This window comes from Phyllostomus hastatus, unplaced genomic scaffold, assembly GCF_019186645.2.
Source record: "Phyllostomus hastatus isolate PE091 unplaced genomic scaffold, TTU_PhHast_1.1 phas_scaffold_78, whole genome shotgun sequence".
NCBI lineage: Eukaryota > Metazoa > Chordata > Mammalia > Chiroptera > Phyllostomidae > Phyllostomus > Phyllostomus hastatus.
Genome location: NW_025334041.1, coordinates 108700875 through 108720807, shown reverse-complemented (window position 1 = coordinate 108720807; position 19933 = coordinate 108700875). Strand labels below are relative to the sequence as shown.

At 36.8% G+C, this 19933-nt stretch overlaps 1 protein-coding gene across 1 annotated transcript in view; it reads left to right on the top strand.

Moving 5' to 3' along the window:
- Positions 1-19933, top strand: part of EML4 (EMAP like 4) — a 127723-nt gene that overhangs the window by 94861 nt on the left and 12929 nt on the right. The window contains exons 11-17 of the mRNA XM_045827718.1: positions 1808-1903; positions 6839-6973; positions 7088-7223; positions 14102-14253; positions 15807-15932; positions 16018-16149; positions 16820-16887. Coding sequence (XP_045683674.1) covers positions 1808-1903; positions 6839-6973; positions 7088-7223; positions 14102-14253; positions 15807-15932; positions 16018-16149; positions 16820-16887 — 845 coding nt within the window. The remainder of the gene's footprint in view (positions 1-1807; positions 1904-6838; positions 6974-7087; positions 7224-14101; positions 14254-15806; positions 15933-16017; positions 16150-16819; positions 16888-19933) is intronic.

Sequence of the window (19933 nt, the reverse complement as noted above, 5' to 3'; positions counted from 1 at the left end):
GAATTCTAGTATACTATCAGGGAATCATTAGAGGAATACATGCATACCATTATAAAATTAAAACAAGCAGTAAAATATGCTTTTGTTTAGTTTGAACGATGGAGCTGTTTATTTAGAAAATTCAGACATGTACCTTAGCTGATTATGCACAAATATTGTCTTTTCTTAATGTCATGTTGGAGCAAGAGAACAATCAGACCTTTGTATTTATTCACAAAAGTCATGAATTAACTTCCTTCTGAACTGATGACAACATGAGTTTAAAATTCAGAGCTTAGCAATTTTACCTAACCCTTGAGGCTTTATTCTGAGGAGAAAATAAAACAGAACGTTACTCATTTAAACATTCTATTCACTCTTGAATTATATGTAATTACTACAAAGTATATAGGAGACCTACATTTTAGGATCCATAATTTTTCATTTCAGATATAAATATTCCTCCAGATTTTATTGGGTCTCATTTATACTTTAGAATATATTTATGTATTCATATCATCTCTTCAGTTCCTATCAGCAGCTGTGCTCTGGATTATGGGAGTTTTGGGGGGGACATGGAGGAGGAAGGGACGTTTTTAGAACAGAAAGATAAATTTGGTTGGATATAATAACGTTGCTAGTGTGAAGGCACTGAATTTCAAGAGTCAGATGAATCAGGAATTGGGGGAAAGGCATATAGAAAAGGAGATAAATGGACAGAAAAATACTTTTATTCTATCTTATTTTTCCCTCCATAAAATCTCTGTAGCAGGAACTGTTGTCATCTCATTGGTAGCACTGCTGCAAGTTAAGACTATCTTGGATTGCCTCCTACTCTAACTTTTTCTACGTTAGGTCATCGTTCCAGTACAGGGTAAAAGAAAGATCTAGAGAAGAGAGGAAGCTCTGCCCTTCCTTCGTACCTCTCCTTTCCACCACAGTATTTCTTTGTTCCATGGACATCTAAGGCATATGCTGCAGATGCTAGTAGGAAAACAGCTAATTTTTAAATATCCACAGTTGCTTTTCTTAAACTGGGAAGCTTAAATTATGTGAATGAAAATCGTTTTTGGAAAAACAAATAGAAGGGAATTTAGTTATGCTTTTATTTATTGTTTATTCATATTAATGTATATCATGGAAACCCAAAATTGGCAAACTTTAGCCATTAATTTTAGCTTGTTTCATCAAGCTATCAAAACTTAGGAGCAAAGTTATAAAATTATGTACTTTTTACTCCTATTTCAAGGGAATATACTTTAAATACAACAAGGCAAGAGGGAAGCATAAGATGCAGAAGAGACTAGGAATCTTCAAAATGAATTATTTGCTGTCTCTGAATAATAGAAGTGACTAGATGGCAAGTAGAAATAAATCAACTTAGTGGGAAAAAATGTTAAAGGAAAATATTTTTTAGCCCTGGTTAGTATAGCTCAGTGGATTGAGCATGAGCCTGCAAACCAAAGGGTCACCTGTTCAATTCCCAGTCAGGGCACATGTCTGGGTTGCAGGCCAGGTCCCCAGTAGGGGGCACATGAGAGGCAACCACACTTTGTTGTTTCTCTCCTTCACTTCCCATTCCCTTCCCTTCTGTCTAAAAATAAATAAATAAAATCTAAAAATATATATATTTTTTCAAAGAATCTTTATTGTATTTTTGAAGAAAATACAGTCTTAGTAAGTAGTATATTCAGTATATTTCAAGGAATTATAAGTTTAAAGGATTTGGGATTACCTTAATGTTGGCAGTTTTAATAATGTGGTATTTTTTCTTAGAAAGTCAGCCTTATCTGAAAATTTTTAAATGCCTTTAATCGGCTCTCATTAGGACTCGGGTGTTCATCTGTGTGTTATTGACGACTCCAACGAGCACATGCTTACCGTGTGGGATTGGCAGAAAAAGTCAAAAGCAGCAGAAATAAAGGTAAGTCAAAATTTTTTCAATTATTATCTTTTAGAATACATTATTTGTTTTTGCAGATTTTTAGAAGTATATTGCATATCCTCAATTTGCAAGAGCTTACCAACTGGCCAAATTCATCAGATTTACTGATTTCTCATCATTTTATGGTATTAAGAGCACCATTCTTATGGTATTCTTAAGATAAAATATGAGGGATATTTCGGATACATTGCATTTGCTACTGAAATGCAAAGTAGATGGATGCCTAATCTCAAAATTAATACCAAATACTACTTGACTATTGCTACTTTTTAAACAAAATGTGTTATTTCATTCAGTGTTTAAAGCTTTAAACATCTAAAGGAGAATTTCATTCATAGGAGTATGGATGACATAACTGAAAAACATGTGTAATGATAAGCTTTTTGGCCTTAATTATGTTTGTTGGATTATTAGAGCATACTTTATAGTAGCTATTGAATAGTGTTGATTCTTTGTGTGGATCAGGCTATAACTTGTAAAAGAGGGATGTAAGGTTAGCATTGCAACTGCATTCACATGGGTCAGAAATGGCCTCCCTCTGAGGCTTTCAAAGGGATTCAAAGTGACAGGATGACTAAAAAAAGCCTATGACATATTTGCTGTACTCTTAAATAACATCACATTCCTCTTTAGTTGCACGCCGCTCTCTCTCTGCCTCAGCAGTTTTGTTCTGTATAAGCTTCCAGCTTTCAGCTTATTGGTCCAAAAGAGGTTATGTTTTTCAAACAGTGTAAGTGAATCTTTTGAAAGAAATAGAGTAAATTTGATTGTACTGGAGAGGAATATAAGACATCAGGAAACCTCAGACTTTAAAAAATATAAAGAACTCGTGGACATAGACAACAGTGCGGTGATTGCCAGGGTGGGGTTTGTGGATGGAGGTGGAGGAGGGTACAGGGGGATAAAGGGTGAAGGACGGAGACTTGTCTTGGGGTGGTGAGCACCTGATACTGTGCACAGATGATGTATGGTGAAACTGTGCACTTGAAACCTATATAATTTTGTTAACCAGTGCTATCCCAATTGCTTCAGTAAAAAGTAAAATAAAAATATAAATGAAGATACAGGTAATCTTTCAGTCATCATTCAGAATAATTTAACATTGAAACATAGGGAAGTTACAGCAAAGTGCACTATGTGAATTTTGATCCTTTGTAATAAAGGTTACCAGATGAAGTCTTACGGTTTTCCCCCTACTGGCCATTCCTTGGTCTGCTTTCCAGGACCTTAAATGTTGGTGTTACTCAGAGTTATATCTTATGTCCTCCACTGATATCATATACTGCTACCGTGGCCTTAGTTACTATCTGCTGTGTCCCACGTCATTTACTTGCAGCTCACATCTCTCTCACAGATTTAAACCTACATTTCTTCCTGCCTGCCAGGCATCTTTATTTGAATGTCCTATCCCACAAGTCAATATCAACATAGCCAAATCTGTACTAATCATCTTTTTTAAAAAATATTTTATTGATTATGCTATTACAGTTGTCCCATTTTTTTCCTCCCCTTTATTCCCCTCCGCCCTGCACCCCCCTCCCACCAGCATCCCCCGCACCCCCTTAGTTCATGACCATGATTCAAACATATAAGTTCTTTGGCTACTCCATATCCTATACTATTCTTAACCTCCCCCTGTCTGTTATGTACCTACCATTTATGCTTCTTATTCTCTGTACCTTTTCCCCTACTCTCCCACCTCTCCTTCCCTGTTGATAACCCTCCATGTGATCTCCATTTCTGTGATTCTATTCCTTTTGTACTTGCTTAGCTTGTTTCTGTTTCTGTTGGGGGGTTTTTTTGTTTTTTGGTTTTTTTTAGGTCCAGTTGTTGATAGTTGTGAGTTTGTTGTCATTTTACTGTTCATATTTTTTATCTACTTTTCCTTAGATAAGTCCCTTTAACATTTCATATAATAAGGGCTTGGTGATGATGAACTCCTTTAACTTGACCTTATCTGGGAGGCACTTTATCTGCCCTTCCATTCTAAATGATAGCTTTGCTGGATAGAGTAATCTTGGATGTAGGTCCTTGCCTTTCATGACTTTGAATACTTCTTTTCAGCCCCTCCCTGGCCTGCAAGGTTTCTTTTGAGAGATCAGCTGATAGTCTTATGGGAACTCCTTTGTAGGTAACTGTCTCCTTTTCTCTGGCTGCTTTTAGGATTCTCACCTTATCTTTAATCTTGGGTAATGTAATTATGACATGCCTTGGTGTGTGCTTCCTTGGGTCCAACTTCTTTGGGACTCTGAGCTTCCTGGACTTCCTAGAAGTCTGTTTCCTTTGCCAGATTGGAGAAGTTCTCCATTATTTTTTCAAATAAGGTTTCAGTTTCTTGCTCTTCCTCTTCTCCTTCTAGCTAATCATCTTTCTCAGCTCCCAGCCAATTTCACTTGTCAGTGATTAATACCACATTCTATTTAGTTGTCCAAGATAGATATGACTCCTTGTCCCTTGCTTCTCATACCCAATCATGTAGCAAGTTCTCTAAACTCTATTCCAAATGTGTGTATTAGAACTGTCTCTGGTGCAGGTGACCTCAAAACAAGTAAAGCTATCCAAAAGAGAATTTATCAATTAATATTTAAGGAAGAAAAAAAAGCCCTCTAGTAAAGGTCATAGGGGGAATTTTGTCTTAGGAATCACTTGATTCAGGGGCTGGATCACTGATTCCCTGTCTCTTCTTTTAGCTTCTCCCTGTGTGTTGACCTTATTCTGTTCTGTAAATGAGCTCTGTCCTTGCTGAAGTCACAAGGGTTTGGGGAGTTGTGTTACATAACTTGTTAATTTATGTAAATTTAAAATTCAGTAAGGCAACTTCAAAACCTTATTGGCAGAAATTAAAGATGACCCAAATAAATGGAGAAATATACAATAAAAACAGATAGAAGACAGTATTATAAAGATGTTACTTTTTTACATACTGATCTATATTGTTCAACATAGTCAAAATCCCAGCAGTGATTTTTGTGGGTTCTGTGTGATTTCATTTACATAAAACATACAAAGCTCATCTATGGTCTTACAAATTAGGATCATGGTTACTTGAGCAGGGGGAGGGGATAGTGACTGGAAAAGGGATCTGAGGTGTTTCTGAGATATTAGTAATATTCTCTTTTTTGTTCTAGATGCTATACAGAGGTATGCCAATTTCTGAAAATTTATCAAGCTACATACTTAGGATTTGCAAACTTTTCTAGATAATATGCATCAATAAAAAGTTAAAATTTCATAGATCACTTCAGTTTGTATCTTGACTATCTTTTTCACTAGCATTATATGTTTGTATACTAGGAATATTTTTAGTTAATTTTATAATCTGATTAATCAGTTTATCATAAGATTCAACTGTCAAGGGGTTTTGATTTTCTTTAAGTGAAAACTAAGGACTGTTCAGGCTGGGTTTAAAAGGCAATATCATCCTGGAAGAGAGCTGATTAATTTTGCTTTGTTAATTAACACATTATCTTTAAATTTTACTTTACTTGCTGGGTACATATAGTTCTATTCCAAACATTGTGGAAAATTGTGTAACAAGAAGAGGTTATATAGGTTTTTTTTTTCCTTCATTCATAACTTGCAAGGGGAGAAAGCATTCAGATTAAATTGTTTAGGTCTCACTTATGTGTCTATACAAGGCTGTAGAGCCCAATTGTAAGTAGCAGAAAAGTAAAATTTGTGGACATATTGGAGCCATGGGGAATTGTTTTTAATTAGCTTAGTTTCTTCAAGTGTCATTTATTAGTATAAGAAGATGTTCAGTATTATATTTAACTCACTTTGTTTATAAGATTAGCATGTTTACCATGTTGGTTTGCAATGAAGAAATGCTTCCACACACATGAAGTTCTTCACTAAGTTAAAAGAACAATAAAGATTACCCTACAGGTGGACACCATCTACCAGTAAACAGCTTTACAAGCATATAGATTTCACCTTAATGTTAAGTAGGTGCTTTTACCATAAAACATCAATTTAGTAAGAATTGAATATGATTTACTAAACGTACTGAAATATAGTGCTTTTAATCATGTTCAATTCAGCAGTTTCTGTGAAAAAACTACTTGTAATTCCTTTAGACTCTCATGCCTATTTTCTTCCTTTTTTATTCTAGTTTTTTAAAAAATTTAACTCCTGACTTTTCTGAAGTTTTTGTTTTTGGGGGGTGTGTGTTTTTTTGTTTGTTTTTTTAGGAAATGGCATAAAAGCTCTTTGTATTTTATTTTTTATTTCTATGTGAATCAGTAGTGACCATTCTATAATTTTTACGTCTGAAGACAAATCTCTAAATCAGTAATATTTTTCTTAAATGAATGAGTGGTCAGTAATAATAGTACAAAGAAAGATAAGACTTTTTTTTTTTAATCAGAATGTCAGTGTCTTTAAGACAAATGTACAGCTTGCATTTGATAGTTTTCATGTACTTCCTCTAAACGCGTAAGAAACTGAAATACCCTAAAACTAATTCATATAAATGTCTTCTTAATGCAGTTATTATATATAAATAATATGAGATAACATAATAGTATAAACACATATTTAAATCATTATTATAAAAATTTATTTTTAAAGATGTTGAGGAAAATAGATCTTGGAAGAAAAGGCATTTCCTAAAAACATGTTCCTGGCTTTGATTATCAGTAGCTATAATTGGTACTTGATGGAGAAAAGAATATACATTCAACTAAGGCAGGAGTGTCAAGCTCATTTTCACCAGGGGCCACATCAGCCTTGAGGTTGGTTGCCTTCAAAGGGCCAAATGTAATTTTAGGACTGTATAAATGTAACTACTTCTTAACAGTTAAGCGAGAGCTTGGCACTGCCGCCAGGCAGAAACAAGGTGGAGGGCCAGATTGGGCCCTCGGTCCTTGTGTTTGCCACCTGTGATCTGAGGCTTCATTTCTCTTTCCACAGACAACAAATGAAGTTGTTTTGGCTGTGGAATTCCATCCAACAGATGCAAATACCATAATAACATGTGGTAAATCTCATATTTTTTTCTGGACCTGGAGTGGCAATTCACTAACAAGGAAACAGGGAATTTTTGGGGTAAGGATCAGAATGTTATAAATTCATTATGAAACTTGAATTTTTTAATTGATAAGTGAGCATGAAGTCATCATGCCGAAGGGAAAACTGAAAATTCTCATTGTTTCTTTGTAGAAATATGAAAAACCAAAATTTGTGCAGTGTTTAGCATTTTTGGGGAATGGAGATGTTCTAACTGGAGACTCTGGTGGAGTCTTACTTATATGGAGCAAAACTACTGTAGAACCGACACCTGGGAAAGGACCTAAAGGTACGGTACTCTGATATTAACGTCATTCCTTTTTAATGTGCACATGTGGCTATTGCAGTCCCATCTCGTACCCAGACCAGAAGAGAACTGCAGCAAAACCGTATGAGAACCACTAACATGCCTCATGTTTTCAAGGTTCTTCATGATGACCTTTCTTAAATTAAAATACTCATTTATTAAGCACATATCACCTAATACAAAACAATTAGAAAGAAATGATATAGATATATGTTAATTTAAATAGTATAAAGATTAAGAGACAAACCACTCTGGTCTTCTGAGTTCTGTGATGCCTTCACAGAGGAAATGGTATTTAAGATTAATCCATAAGAATGTACAAGATCACAAAAGATACGGAACTTTGATCCCAGTTGAGAAAAACAATGTATGCAAAAGTAGACAGATAGATTAGAATGTGAGGCATTCGGGGTAGCGTGAATAAATCTGTCATGTGAAAGCAGTAACAGAAAAAAGAGCCAAGTTGAATGAAATACGATTTTTAAAATAGTAGTGTTTTATAATGATTCTCAAGAGTTTAATATGCACTAAGCCATTGAAAATTCATGTAGGAATTAAAGATACAGGTTTTCTCAGTTATCCACAAGAATCTTTAAGACTGGTTGAGCTCACCGTGAAAGAGAGAAGAGCTTTGAGGCCAAGAATCTTCTGTCCCACGTTTAGATGACCAGAAAAGAACCTGCAAGGATTATAGAAGTGAGATACCAAAAAAAATTTAAGATAGTCCCACCAAATTTATAGGACCACCCGAACTGTTAACCAGAACTGTTCCATGTAAATGGCTGGTCTTGGCTCTGTTTCACAACTTCCTAAATCCTATCAAACAAGCAACAGCCAGCTACTCCCCCTCCACCTCATGGTAAGTGGCCCCAGGCCTGACACTAGAGACAGCCAGCCTAAATTCACAACTTGGCTTCCTTGGGAATCTCCAAGTCCAGCACAAGTACCAGCCAGCTCAGATGGTTGCTGTATGGGGGAAGAGTGTGGAGGAACAGGTGAAGAGGTGAGGGGATGAAGAAGTACAAATTGGTGGTCACAGAAAGCCATGGGAGGTAAAGTACAGTAGAGGAAATGGAGTAGCCACAGAATTTATATACATGACCCATGGACATGAACAGTGGTGGGAGGATGGCCTGAGCGGGAGTGGGGAGTGCTGGGTGGAAGGGGGCAAAAGGGAAAAAATTTAGACAACTGAAATTCCATAATCAATAAAGTATAATTTAAAAAAAAATAAAATACTTCTCTAGTTGGTCAAAGCCACTGCTCCAAGTACCAACTTTTGTCCCAGTGCCATTTCTTGTTCCTCATGTCTCGGCAAATAAATAGGGTAATCCTTGGGTTTGTGTTTCTGGAGTTTCTGCATCAGACCATGGAAATCACCACATGTGATCTACACTTTTACAAGGGAATCCTTACTCCTATGCTCAGAAGGGAAGACCCAATTTACATGTTTGACTTTCCTAGTAGATTTTCTCAGGACTAACACAATGTTGGGCATACGTTCTTAACTGTTGAAAATTATTTGTTAAACATTTCCTTGAGGAAATGACTTTAATCTTACTTTTGGGAGTCAATGTAGAAGTTGAGTGGTACTGATTGAAGCACTGTTTTCACTAAAATGTGGGATTTGAATATCATTGTAGGTGTTTTGTGATTGTAAATATTTTTTAAGTCTTTTTTCTTTAGATTTATATTTATTTATTTTTAGAGAGGTGGGGAGGGAGGGAGAAACATCAATATGTGGTTGCCTCGCATGTGCCCTGACTGGGAATTGAACCAACAACCTTTTGGTTCGCAGGCCAGCCAGCACTCAGTCTACTGAACCACACCAGCCAGTACAACTGTGAAGATTTTTATTGTGCATTTTTTAAGAGATACCATCATTGGTGTTTTCCATATCCATTCACCTGAATTTCTAAGTTTTGCAGTTGAGTTGAATTAGAAGTATTCAGAAGCTTTAAAAAATCCATAAATTGTATTACCAGTGACCCTGATCTCAGTATTGGCCGTGCATTCATAGTCTCTTTCATTTACTTTATGTTCAAAATTCACATATGACAAGGATGGCAGTGGGTTGAAGATTCTTTTTTTTTTTTTTTTAAGTTTATTGAATTAGTCTGAGTCACTTTTACAATACGAACTTTTTTTTAAAGATTTTTTTTATTTCATTTCATTTCATTTCATTTCATTTTTTAGAGAGGGAAGGGAGGGAGATACAGAGAAAGAGAAACATCAATGTGCGGTTGCTGGGGGCCATGGCCTGCAACCCAGGCATGTACACTGACTGGGAATCGAACCTGTGACACTTTGGTTCGTAGCCCACACTCAATCCACTGAGCTACGCCAGCCAGGGCGGGTTGAAGATTCTTAATAGAAAAGAAAGTTAGAACATCAGTATTCATCAACTACCTTTCCCACTTTCCAGAATCTGAAATGCCCAAAACATTGTATTTCAAAACCTTGACTTAAGTTGTTGACATGTTATCCTCTGATATAGATTATGGTTTGGGTTTACACGTACCCTTCATTAGCTTAATGTGTGTCAAGATGAGAGAGGTAGGGAAAGGTTCAGAGGTGATTTTTATTTCAGTTTTTGTCTGAAAAATTAGTGCAATGAAAATTTGCATATGCAAACACAGGAAATGGGAAATCTAATCTTATAAACTGTTGGGGACATGAAATGGCCTGTGTTGTGCTCTGCTGCAAAACTGACCCTATTATAGGCAAACTTGCTAAGAATGTTGTGTCTTCCTTTATATATTAGGGGTTTTCATTATGGCTGGGAAGGATTTGGTGCATACAGTGAAATAAATGTGTAAACCCAGATCACAGCAGAGTTCAGTGTTTGCACTTTAAAAATCTTGCCAAAAATTCAATAAGTTGATCCAGTTTGTATATTCCCTAGTAGGACATTTCTGTACCCAGTGCAGTCTTCTAACTAAAATTTGAGTGCACTGTGCTGTCATGTTCCGTAAGGGACATTTTTGCATGGCACAAGCATAATTCCATAGCTATTCCTTTTACTCTAGTATGAGAGACAAGGCAGAACTGTGTTCTGTGCCTCGTAAGCTCTCCTGTATAATTTCTTGCTTCCATAGCTTCAGTATATATTAACAGAAATCTTCACAAAGTAATTAGTATATCCTTTTTCTTTTTTCCCAGTTTCATTGATCTATAACACTGTATATTTAAGGTATACAACATAATGATTTGATATACACTGTAAAATGATTAACATATGTTAATATCCATCACCTCACATAGTTACAGTTTTTTTGTGTGTGATGAGAACTTTGAATACCTGTCCCCTTAGCAGCCTTCGCATAACATGATGCAGTGCTGTTAACTTTAGTCACCATGCTGTTCATTACATCTCAGAATTTACTTTTTATAACTGAAAGTTGATGCCTTTTGACCACTTTCACCCCTTCCCCCCACCCCAGCCCCTGGCAACCACTAATCTGTTCTGTTCCCTATGATTTTTCTCTTAGATTCCACAGGTAAGGGAGATCATACAGTATTTGTATTTCACTCTCATTTTACTTTAACATCATGTCCTCAAGGACATTCATGTTGTTGAAAATGGCGGAATTCCCTTTTTTATTCCATTGTGTGGGGGGCGGGTCTGCATTTTCTTTATTCATTTCTCTGTCAGTGGACACTTAGGTTGTTTCAGTATTTTTTTATTTCTTACAGGGTACAAGGTATTTGTTACTTCCTACATACATGAAATAGTTCAATTTTTCTTATATTAAATAATACATAATTTTTCAGTCGGGGATGGGAAGTTGATGGTATCTACTACACCATAAAAATGTTCATTATTCTTACATCTGAGTTCCTTTTAGGAACTAAGTAACACACCACCATTTTACCTACTCTCCAGATAATCAACATGGGCCCATTTGCTCAGTTGCTAAAAATACAACATAAATTTCAGTCTCCTTGGCATTTGATTCTATTGTTAGGCACAGAAAGCCTCCAAACATCTTCCTTTGGCAGTCCAGGTAAACTTGCTTTTTATGGAAGCTTCGTTCGGTTGGAGATGAGAGGAGAGGGGGAGTTGGCAGTGAAGCTCGTATAGACATGGCAGTGACTGCGCCTGGAGGTATGATAGGTTTCTAAGTTCAAGCATAATTATTTTTCTTGGCCTCTTTTTTAAACATTATTTGGCTTGAATTGACAAGTCAGAAATACAGGCTCCATGAAGCTTTTGTTCTTTAGTTATATTTTCTGTTTGGTAACATTCCATCATTCTAGGAAGATCTTAAGTGTTTAACAAGGTTTTTTGTCATGTTTAAAAGTATGGAAAGCTGAATTAAAAGTGGAAAACTGGATTTCATTTTCCTACCTTCTGATGCAGATCTGTGAACCTCCACACCTCTGCTTTTTGTAATTTTACATGGTACTTTATAAGACTACTCTTGTCAATTTAACCATGCATGAGAAAATACACCCCCTCCCCCTTAAACGCTCAAGTAAAGCCAACAGTACTCAGAAAATTCACGTCTCAGGTGCCCTTTCTCTCTTAGTCACACATTGTAGGTGACTGGCTAGCTGTCCTGCTGGACACAGTTACATTGTTCAGTGTTTAAAGTATTTCTAAGTGATAAATGTTGGTGCAAACTGAAGCAGTTGCCCTCAACAGCAAGTTTGTTGGGAGTTCTGCTTTCATTCTGCTAAATTGGGCAAGCTTTACTCCAAGTCAGCCAAGCCCTTTCTTTTCTCCCTACCAGACATACCCTCCATCTACTAAGTGTCTCTACTGCTAGCACCCTCACACTGAGTGATTTTCAGTCAGCTGTAGCTTTTTTTTTTTTAGGATACCAAAACCCTACATATTTTAGTTAATTTTTAAGGTATAATTGTCAGCTCAAATATTATAAAAAGATGATCAAAAGTGAACAATCTCAATAATAAATTCGTGGAGATATATAAAGAATTCCCCCTTTTAAAATATACAATTCAGTGATTTTTACTCTATCCACAGGGCTGTGCCACCATCACCACTGTTTAATTTCAGGACATTTAATCACCCTGAGAAGGCACACTGTGCCACTTCCCATTCCTCCTTCCCCTCAGCCCCTAACAGCCATCTGTCTACTTTTGCTCTCTGTGGATTTGCCTGTTTTGGACATTTCATATCAGTGGAGTCATATAATATGTGGTCTTTTGTGATGGGCTTCTTTCACTTGAACCTTAACATTTTCAAGGTTCATCCATGTTAATAGCATCTATCATACTTCATTCCTTTTCATGACTGAATAAAAAGTTCCACGGTGTGGACATGCCACATTTTGTTTATCCATTCATCAGTTGATGAACAGTTTTAGAAAATGAAACTTTGTAAAAGCGTTTCCCAGCTTTATTGAGATACAATTGATATGTAACATTGTATGAGTTTAAGGTATACAATATAATTATTTAACCACAAGTTTGGTTAATGTCCATCACCTCACAGTTAAAATTTTTTCTCCTGTGATGAGGACTGTGAAGATCTGCCATCAGTAACTTTCACATACACAACACAGCATTGTTCACTGCGGTCATCAGACTCCCCAAGCTCACTTCCCTTATCACTGGGAGCGTGTGTCTTTGGACCACCTTCATCCATTTCCCCCACTGAACAACTTTTAAACTTGCAATTTTATTTTTCTAAAAGATTTAGGCTCTACCTTCCCATTTTGAACTTGATAACTAATTCTTCAAGATAATTAGAATCCAAAAAGCTTTACTCTTGCTCTAGCAATCTTACCAGCCAGATAAAACTTCTCTGGGTAAGACATGATAAATAACAAAGAAAAGGGTTTATGTACTAAAATATTGTCTTCACCTTTAAGAAAGTGGATTTGATTATAGTTAGTGTATGTGTATGTGTGTGTTAATCTGCACATGGATTTAAAATATTTTTAATGTATGTGCTTTGTCCCTCCCTGGGTACTTGTAAAGCAGTATAAGTATATAAGAAAGCTGGCCTGTCATTCAGCCGTCACATTCATACGGTTCTTTAAATACTGAAATACTTCTCCAGTCTGTCAAAAGCCACTGTTCCAAGCCTCCAGTGCATTTCCCAGGCCCCTATATTGTAGCAAATAAAGGGGTAAGTCCTTGGCAGGGCAGGTAGTAGATCACCAGTGGTTGCTGATTGTTAAGTGTTATGGCTGTACCTCAGCAGGGAATGAAAGCTGTTTTGCAAACTTAAGGGAACATTGAGTGAAGAGACTTGAGCCCTACTCACAGCTTTGCCACTAGCGAACTCTGTGTGGTAGTGGTTAGGCCACTTCTGGTGGCTTCAGCTCTAAGCCACTCTGTCCTCAGCTCTAAAATCAGAAAAGTAAGACTACCCTAACTACTATAGAAGATGGTTATAAGAGATTGTAAAGTTCTAAGTATCTTCTGTTGTCTATGGAATTATTACTACTTTAGTTTATCCTTTTGTAATAATATATTTTGAAGTATTTTCAGAGTAACTGAATATTGACATAAATGCAAAAGATTGTATTAAGCTTCACTACCAGCCTTGCACAACTTGCTGAAATAGGATTTTGATTGTTGAGTCACAAGCACTTTAGATTTGCTCTATATAAATGGTCCCCAGCTTACTGTGGTTTGCCTGACAGCTTTTCAGCTTTACAGTGATGCAAAAACAACATGCCCTTCAATAGAAACTGGTAGGCTATGATGCTGGGTAGGTTAGGTATGTCAAATGCATTTTCAGCTTACAGTGGGCTTATTGGGATTGTAGCCACATCTTAGGTCAAGGAACATCTGTAGTTCTGCTCAATATTCCTTCCAGAAAGCCACTAAAGTTCTATGGAAATGTTATCACTGGTGTTTTGGTGTTTTCCTCTTCACCTTAGGTGTTTATCAGATCAGCAAACAGATCAAAGCTCATGATGGCAGTGTGTTCACACTTTGTCAGATGAGAAATGGGATGTTGTTAACTGGAGGAGGGAAGGACAGAAAAGTGCTTCTGTGGGATCATGATCTGAACTCTGAGAGAGAAATTGAGGTAAGGATGGAGAAATGAAAACTGTAAAATGTTAAACCCCCTGAACCAATGTTTTCTGGCTCACGTTAAGATAACTTCTCTGAGAAATTGGTGCCCATCCTTGACCTTTAATTTCCTCAAAAAGAAAAGAAAAAAGGGACCAAACATTAAACAAAATAGTTTAAAAAAATAAAAAGATTGAGCAGAATAACTAACTTGTTTATTTCTGGTATTATTTATTTACTTACTTATTTAGGACAAAAAGTTAATTTGTTGTTCTACTGGTTTACGTACTCACTGGTTGCTTCTTATACATGCCCTGACCACAGATCAAACCCGCAACCTTGGCGTATTGGGACAGCGCTCTAACCAATGACCTCCTGGCCAGGGCCTGACATGATTTTTGGGGGTAACCCCAAAATATAACCAGGGTATACAAAATGGCCAGTTTAGTTTTAAAATTTGAAAATAATTCAACAGTGGGCTTAATAATAATAGTTCATTTCTGTGTATGTGCCTGCTTCATGGCATGGACCCAAGTGCATCCATAAAACCTGGTGGTGGTGTGTGCTCAGTGAGAGTATGCCATCTCTATTGAGGTTTTAGGACATAAAGCAGTTAAGAACTGTATTCCAGATCAGTGATTCTCAAGGCAAGGGCAGATCTCAGAGTTCAGTATCACCTCTCTTTTGGTGACTTAAATTTCGAGCTTACACTCAGTGTTCCACACATAACATGTTTTCAAACAAAATCTCTAAAAAAGAGGATCCTAATAGTACTGCTTTTGAGTTTTATTTCTAAGATGGATAAGAATTGTTTTATTTTACCCTTGAGTTCATGCTATTTCTTCACAGATAATTCATACCCTCTAATCTAAAACTATACCATCTGGTTCATTCTCCCTTTACCATTTCTAACACAAATTTGGAAACTCTTAGAATTCAGTTCTTTGTACTTTTAGGAGTATTTTTAGATCCCACTTCATAAAGAAGAAAGAACTGCATTTTCAGAGTCATTCTTTGGGCTTGTTATATTGATATAACATTCACTGAGAGTGTACCACGTAGTGGATTAAATGAGATTGATCTCCCAAAGGAGTCAACACTTTACAATATATTGCTTTTTAGTTTACAAAGAAATCTCACATGCACTGCACTTATATTTTGATCCTTACAATAGCTATGAGTAGGTAGGGCTTGTACTCACTATCCCCATATTTCATGTAAAGAAATTTGTCTTAGGCTCAGTGACCTACCCAAAATGATATTACTAGTAAGTAACAAAACCAGACTTCATTCTTCATGTAATCCAATTTCTTGTCCTCCGCTCCTAACCTTGAAAGCTTAAAATCATATAAAATATAAATTAAAATGAACTGAAGCAAGGTCTGTTAATAACATTATAACTTCTGTGTAATAAAATGTAATTGAACAAGTTATTAGCATAAGATTACCATGTTACTTTGAAATTTGGAATTCTGTCCCTAATTGCTTTCAGCTGTAAATGTAGCCTTCAGGTAGTAATTAGTGCATGTTAGTATGTGTATGATGGTGACATTACAATTTTTTTTTTAGGTTCCTGATCAGTATGGAACAATCAGAGCTGTAGCAGAAGGAAAGGCAGATCAATTTTTAGTAGGCACATCACGAAACTTTATTTTACGGGGAACATTTAACGATGGCTTCCAAATAGAGGTCCAGGTAAACTGTGTGATTTTAACCATTAACTGAGTATTTTTTGCGATATTCTTTGTTTCGTATAACAATAGGTATATTTTATCTTCAGGGTCATACAGATGAGCTTTGGGGTCTTGCCACACATCCTTTCAAAGATTTGCTCTTGACATGTGCTCAGGATAGACAGGTGTGCATGTGGAACTCAGCAGAACACAGGCTGGAATGGACCAGGCTCGTGGATGTGAGTAAAGCAAAATGTGATTGTACCCTCCCCATGGAAACTCCCCAGGCTAGCAGTTGGGAGCAGCAAAAGAGAAAGGACTCAGCACTGGTTAAAACAAAGTGTTTAGTAAACAGGAGAGTGTTTGGTTACAAAGTATAACATGAACCCACCTGGAAGAAGCAAACTGGTGCAAAAGCTCAATGTTTCCATCAGTTTCCATAGATTTCGGGATATTTATGGAGCATTGTTACAGAAGTGTTTGGGCCTCTGGTGGTGTTGCAGTTGGACTCAGTAAGTGCTGCTCACTAACAGACTCTGTCTTCTTTTCGAGTTGGCCTCCTACTGTGTTTTCTCCCTACACCACTGAGATACCCACCTTTTATAGCCCAGAAGGTATAAACATATTCTCTGCAGACTAAAGAACTGTACAAATGTTTGTTGTTATCCTTATGATTGTCCCACTGCCTAGCCACAAGCTGGTTGTCCTTTCCCCTCACCACTCTGCCAGCATATCCTTTCCTGCTCTCAGATTCTTTTTCCTCTCATATCCACGTGGCTGTAAGGAAGTTCATTAGAATTCCATGTTTTTATGAAACAAGTTATTTTCAGATGCGTTTTTGCCACTATTCGCATAGATCTAGGGAGACTTTCTCATGTTCTCCCCAACAGCTGTCTGTCTCTCTTCTAGGAACCAGGACACTGTGCAGATTTTCATCCAAGTGGCACAGTGGTGGCCATAGGAACGCACTCAGGCAGGTAGGGTCTCCAAGGGAAATGTGAGTTGAGTGATTTGAAGTGGTGGGATGTTAATCATTGTGTAGGAATGTCGTCAATCTGATCTGGGAAATTAATCTTTTAAATGTCATACTAATACGCTTGTTGCTCTTACCTGTTACATTTACTCATTCAGTCATCAGTAATTATTTATTGAGCTCTTTCTTAGACACTATTGTAGGTGTTTAGGCTGCATCAGAGTGCAAAACAAAAATTTCTACCCTTGTGCAGCCCACATTATAGTGTATGTTAGGGATAGAGGCAGAATAAAAATAAACATTATAACTAAATTAGAAAATGTTAAGAGCTGTGGTGGGGAAGGATTGAACATGAAGTTGTTTATGCTATACTTTTGTCATCCTGTCTTTATGAATGCTACACGGGTAGATAATGAAGGTATATTTCCTGAATTGTTATTAATTACTTGTCTTTGCAGACCTTATATAGTACCTTTCCAAGGTTATTAAGTAATATATATATATTTATGATCTGTATACTTTTTAGTCATTTATATTGCCTCTGCTAATAAACTCTCATCACAAATAATTTCTTTTTTAAAGAGTCAGGAAAAATATGAAGTCAATTTCCAAAAGTTAGACCCATAGAAACTGTGGAATGCCGATTCTTAATGAGGTGAAACTATTGTGAACACACTCATATTTTTGTTTATATGACAAATATTTCAAATCAGCCAGTTTATTTGACTAATTAAATTTAGTCATTTAGAGGTTTTGTTTCTTTTCTCACTTTTTTTTTTGAAGCAACTCCCCCCCCCCCTTGGCTTTGGATACAAATTAACACCTTTGGAAAGTCAAAACATTAAAATTCCTTCTTAGAAACAGTGCTGTAGTCTTTCAGAATCATGGAAGAACAGGTCATTAAAGTAAAGATAAAACTTTGAAATGTGGGTAGTATGTAATTAGATATGCTATTTCAGTGGTTCTGAAATAATTGAATTATAGAATTAGGCTGCTTGGGGAGTAATTGGTGATAGCTTGCAAATGCAGATGGCTCTCCTATCTCAGGTTTCTCCAATTACATGTCTATACTAGATTATTACTTAGACTTGGACTAAATAGGTATGTGTAAGGTCACTTTGTAGGAAATTATCTTCTATTATACTCAAAAAATTAGTCGAGCATATGAGAAACTATTATACTCAAAAAATTAGTCGAGCATGTGAGAAACAGCCTGAACTATTGTATTGAACTAGTTTTCAGAAAACCCATGAAGGAGTTCCCTTCAGATCTATTTTTTGAGCAGCTGAACAGACATCCCAAATGCTAAACTCAGTGAAATAATAAAAGTAAGAATTGCTTACCATTTATCTAGTATCTGATGACAGACCTTGTACTGAATTTTTTATATATTACTTTAAATCTTCACAAGAGGACAACAATATTTATTTGTTTCTCCATTGCACAAACAGAAAACCAAGACCCACAAAGTTTCAAGTCACTTGTAACTGAGTTTGGATTTGAACTCAGGTTCTCTATGATTCCAAAGCTTGTCTCTTTCCACTATTCCACCAATACTCTTTGAGATGTGCTTAAGGTGGTTTTAGCATACTTAGAAATATTGTAAGAAATGTTTATCTCTGAAGGTTAAGTCACTGGCTGACATTTTAAAAGCATTTACCATATATATGAAGGAGTTACACGTTGAATGGAGTGTAAGGGCTAGAGGGATTTGAATCATTAAGACACACCAGTTGGCCCTGGCTGATGTGGCTCAGTAGATTGAGTGCCAGACTGCGAAGCAAAGGGTCACCGGTTCAATTCCCAGTGAGGGCACATGCCTGGGTTGCGGGTCAGGTCCCTAGTGGGTAGTGTGCAAGAGGCAACTACACACTGATGTTTCTCTTCCTCTCTTTCTCCCTCCCTTCCCCTCTGTCTAAAAATAAATAAAGTCTTTAAAAAAAAGATACACCACTTGATTAGGGGTGTGTGTGTGTGTACAATATATACCATATGTACAGAGCCCTTGATTTTAAGGAAAAACTGATCGGGTTTAAACTCACAGAAACTACTTTCTAACATTTGTGTAGCTGTCAAGTCATTATTAACAAGCTTAAAATGAAGTTGCTTAATTTAAGTGCCTTAAAGCAATGTTAAACCAGGAATTGTCAGTAGAAGACATCTTATCAGTGAGAGCGATTGACAGCTAAATAAAAAGTGCTGGTGGTCAGTCCTGTCTGGTGTGGAGATGGGGATTATTTAGCATCTGGAGGACATGTAGTTATTGTAGTTCATTGTATGCATAGATCCTGTGTTCATTTTCACATCTGGTCAGATTCTGTTGATTCTTGGAGAACTTTCTCATTTATTTTCATTTTTTACACTGGTCTGTGAATACCTGGCTATTATGTTTAAAACTGAAATTTCCTCAGTTTAGCCATTCAGATTATTACCACTAACCTGAAGCCTGGGGGAAAAAAGTGACATTTAGGGCAAAGGAAAAAAAATTTTAAGTATAAAGAAAGCAACACACATCCAGTTGTGCATGATCCAGAAAAAGAGAATAGCTTTTTCCCTCTGTAATTTGAAGCTTCTTAACTTGGTCCATGGGTACTCCTGAGCTCATTTCCCAGAGTGTACAGTGTCTTTAAACTCTGTCGGCATGAATTCTTCTCAGTTCTGCCTTATTGCAACTCCATTTCTGAGTCCCTCTTCAGATGCTTGTCAAGCTCCTGCAACTTGTAATGCACTAATCTGGGTGCATCAGGTGGCACCGAGAAATAAAAGGAGACACGGTCCCTGCCCCAAGTAGATTATGTGTGTACATAAAAAGATAAGGGTGCATTAGTAGTTCAGTATTACTTGATTGAATAAACAGACACCAGTGCTGGGAGACCCACGGAGAAATTCCCGTGAGCCTGAGTTGTCAGAGAACGCTGCACACAGGAGCGGGGACCAGTCTTGCCTTGATGGCACTCTTGCATCTGGAAGAGGCAGTGAAGAGTGAAGAGCTCGCATCAAGCAAGAGGAATGAACTGAGCAAATTCAGGAAACTGAATTCAGGACAAAAA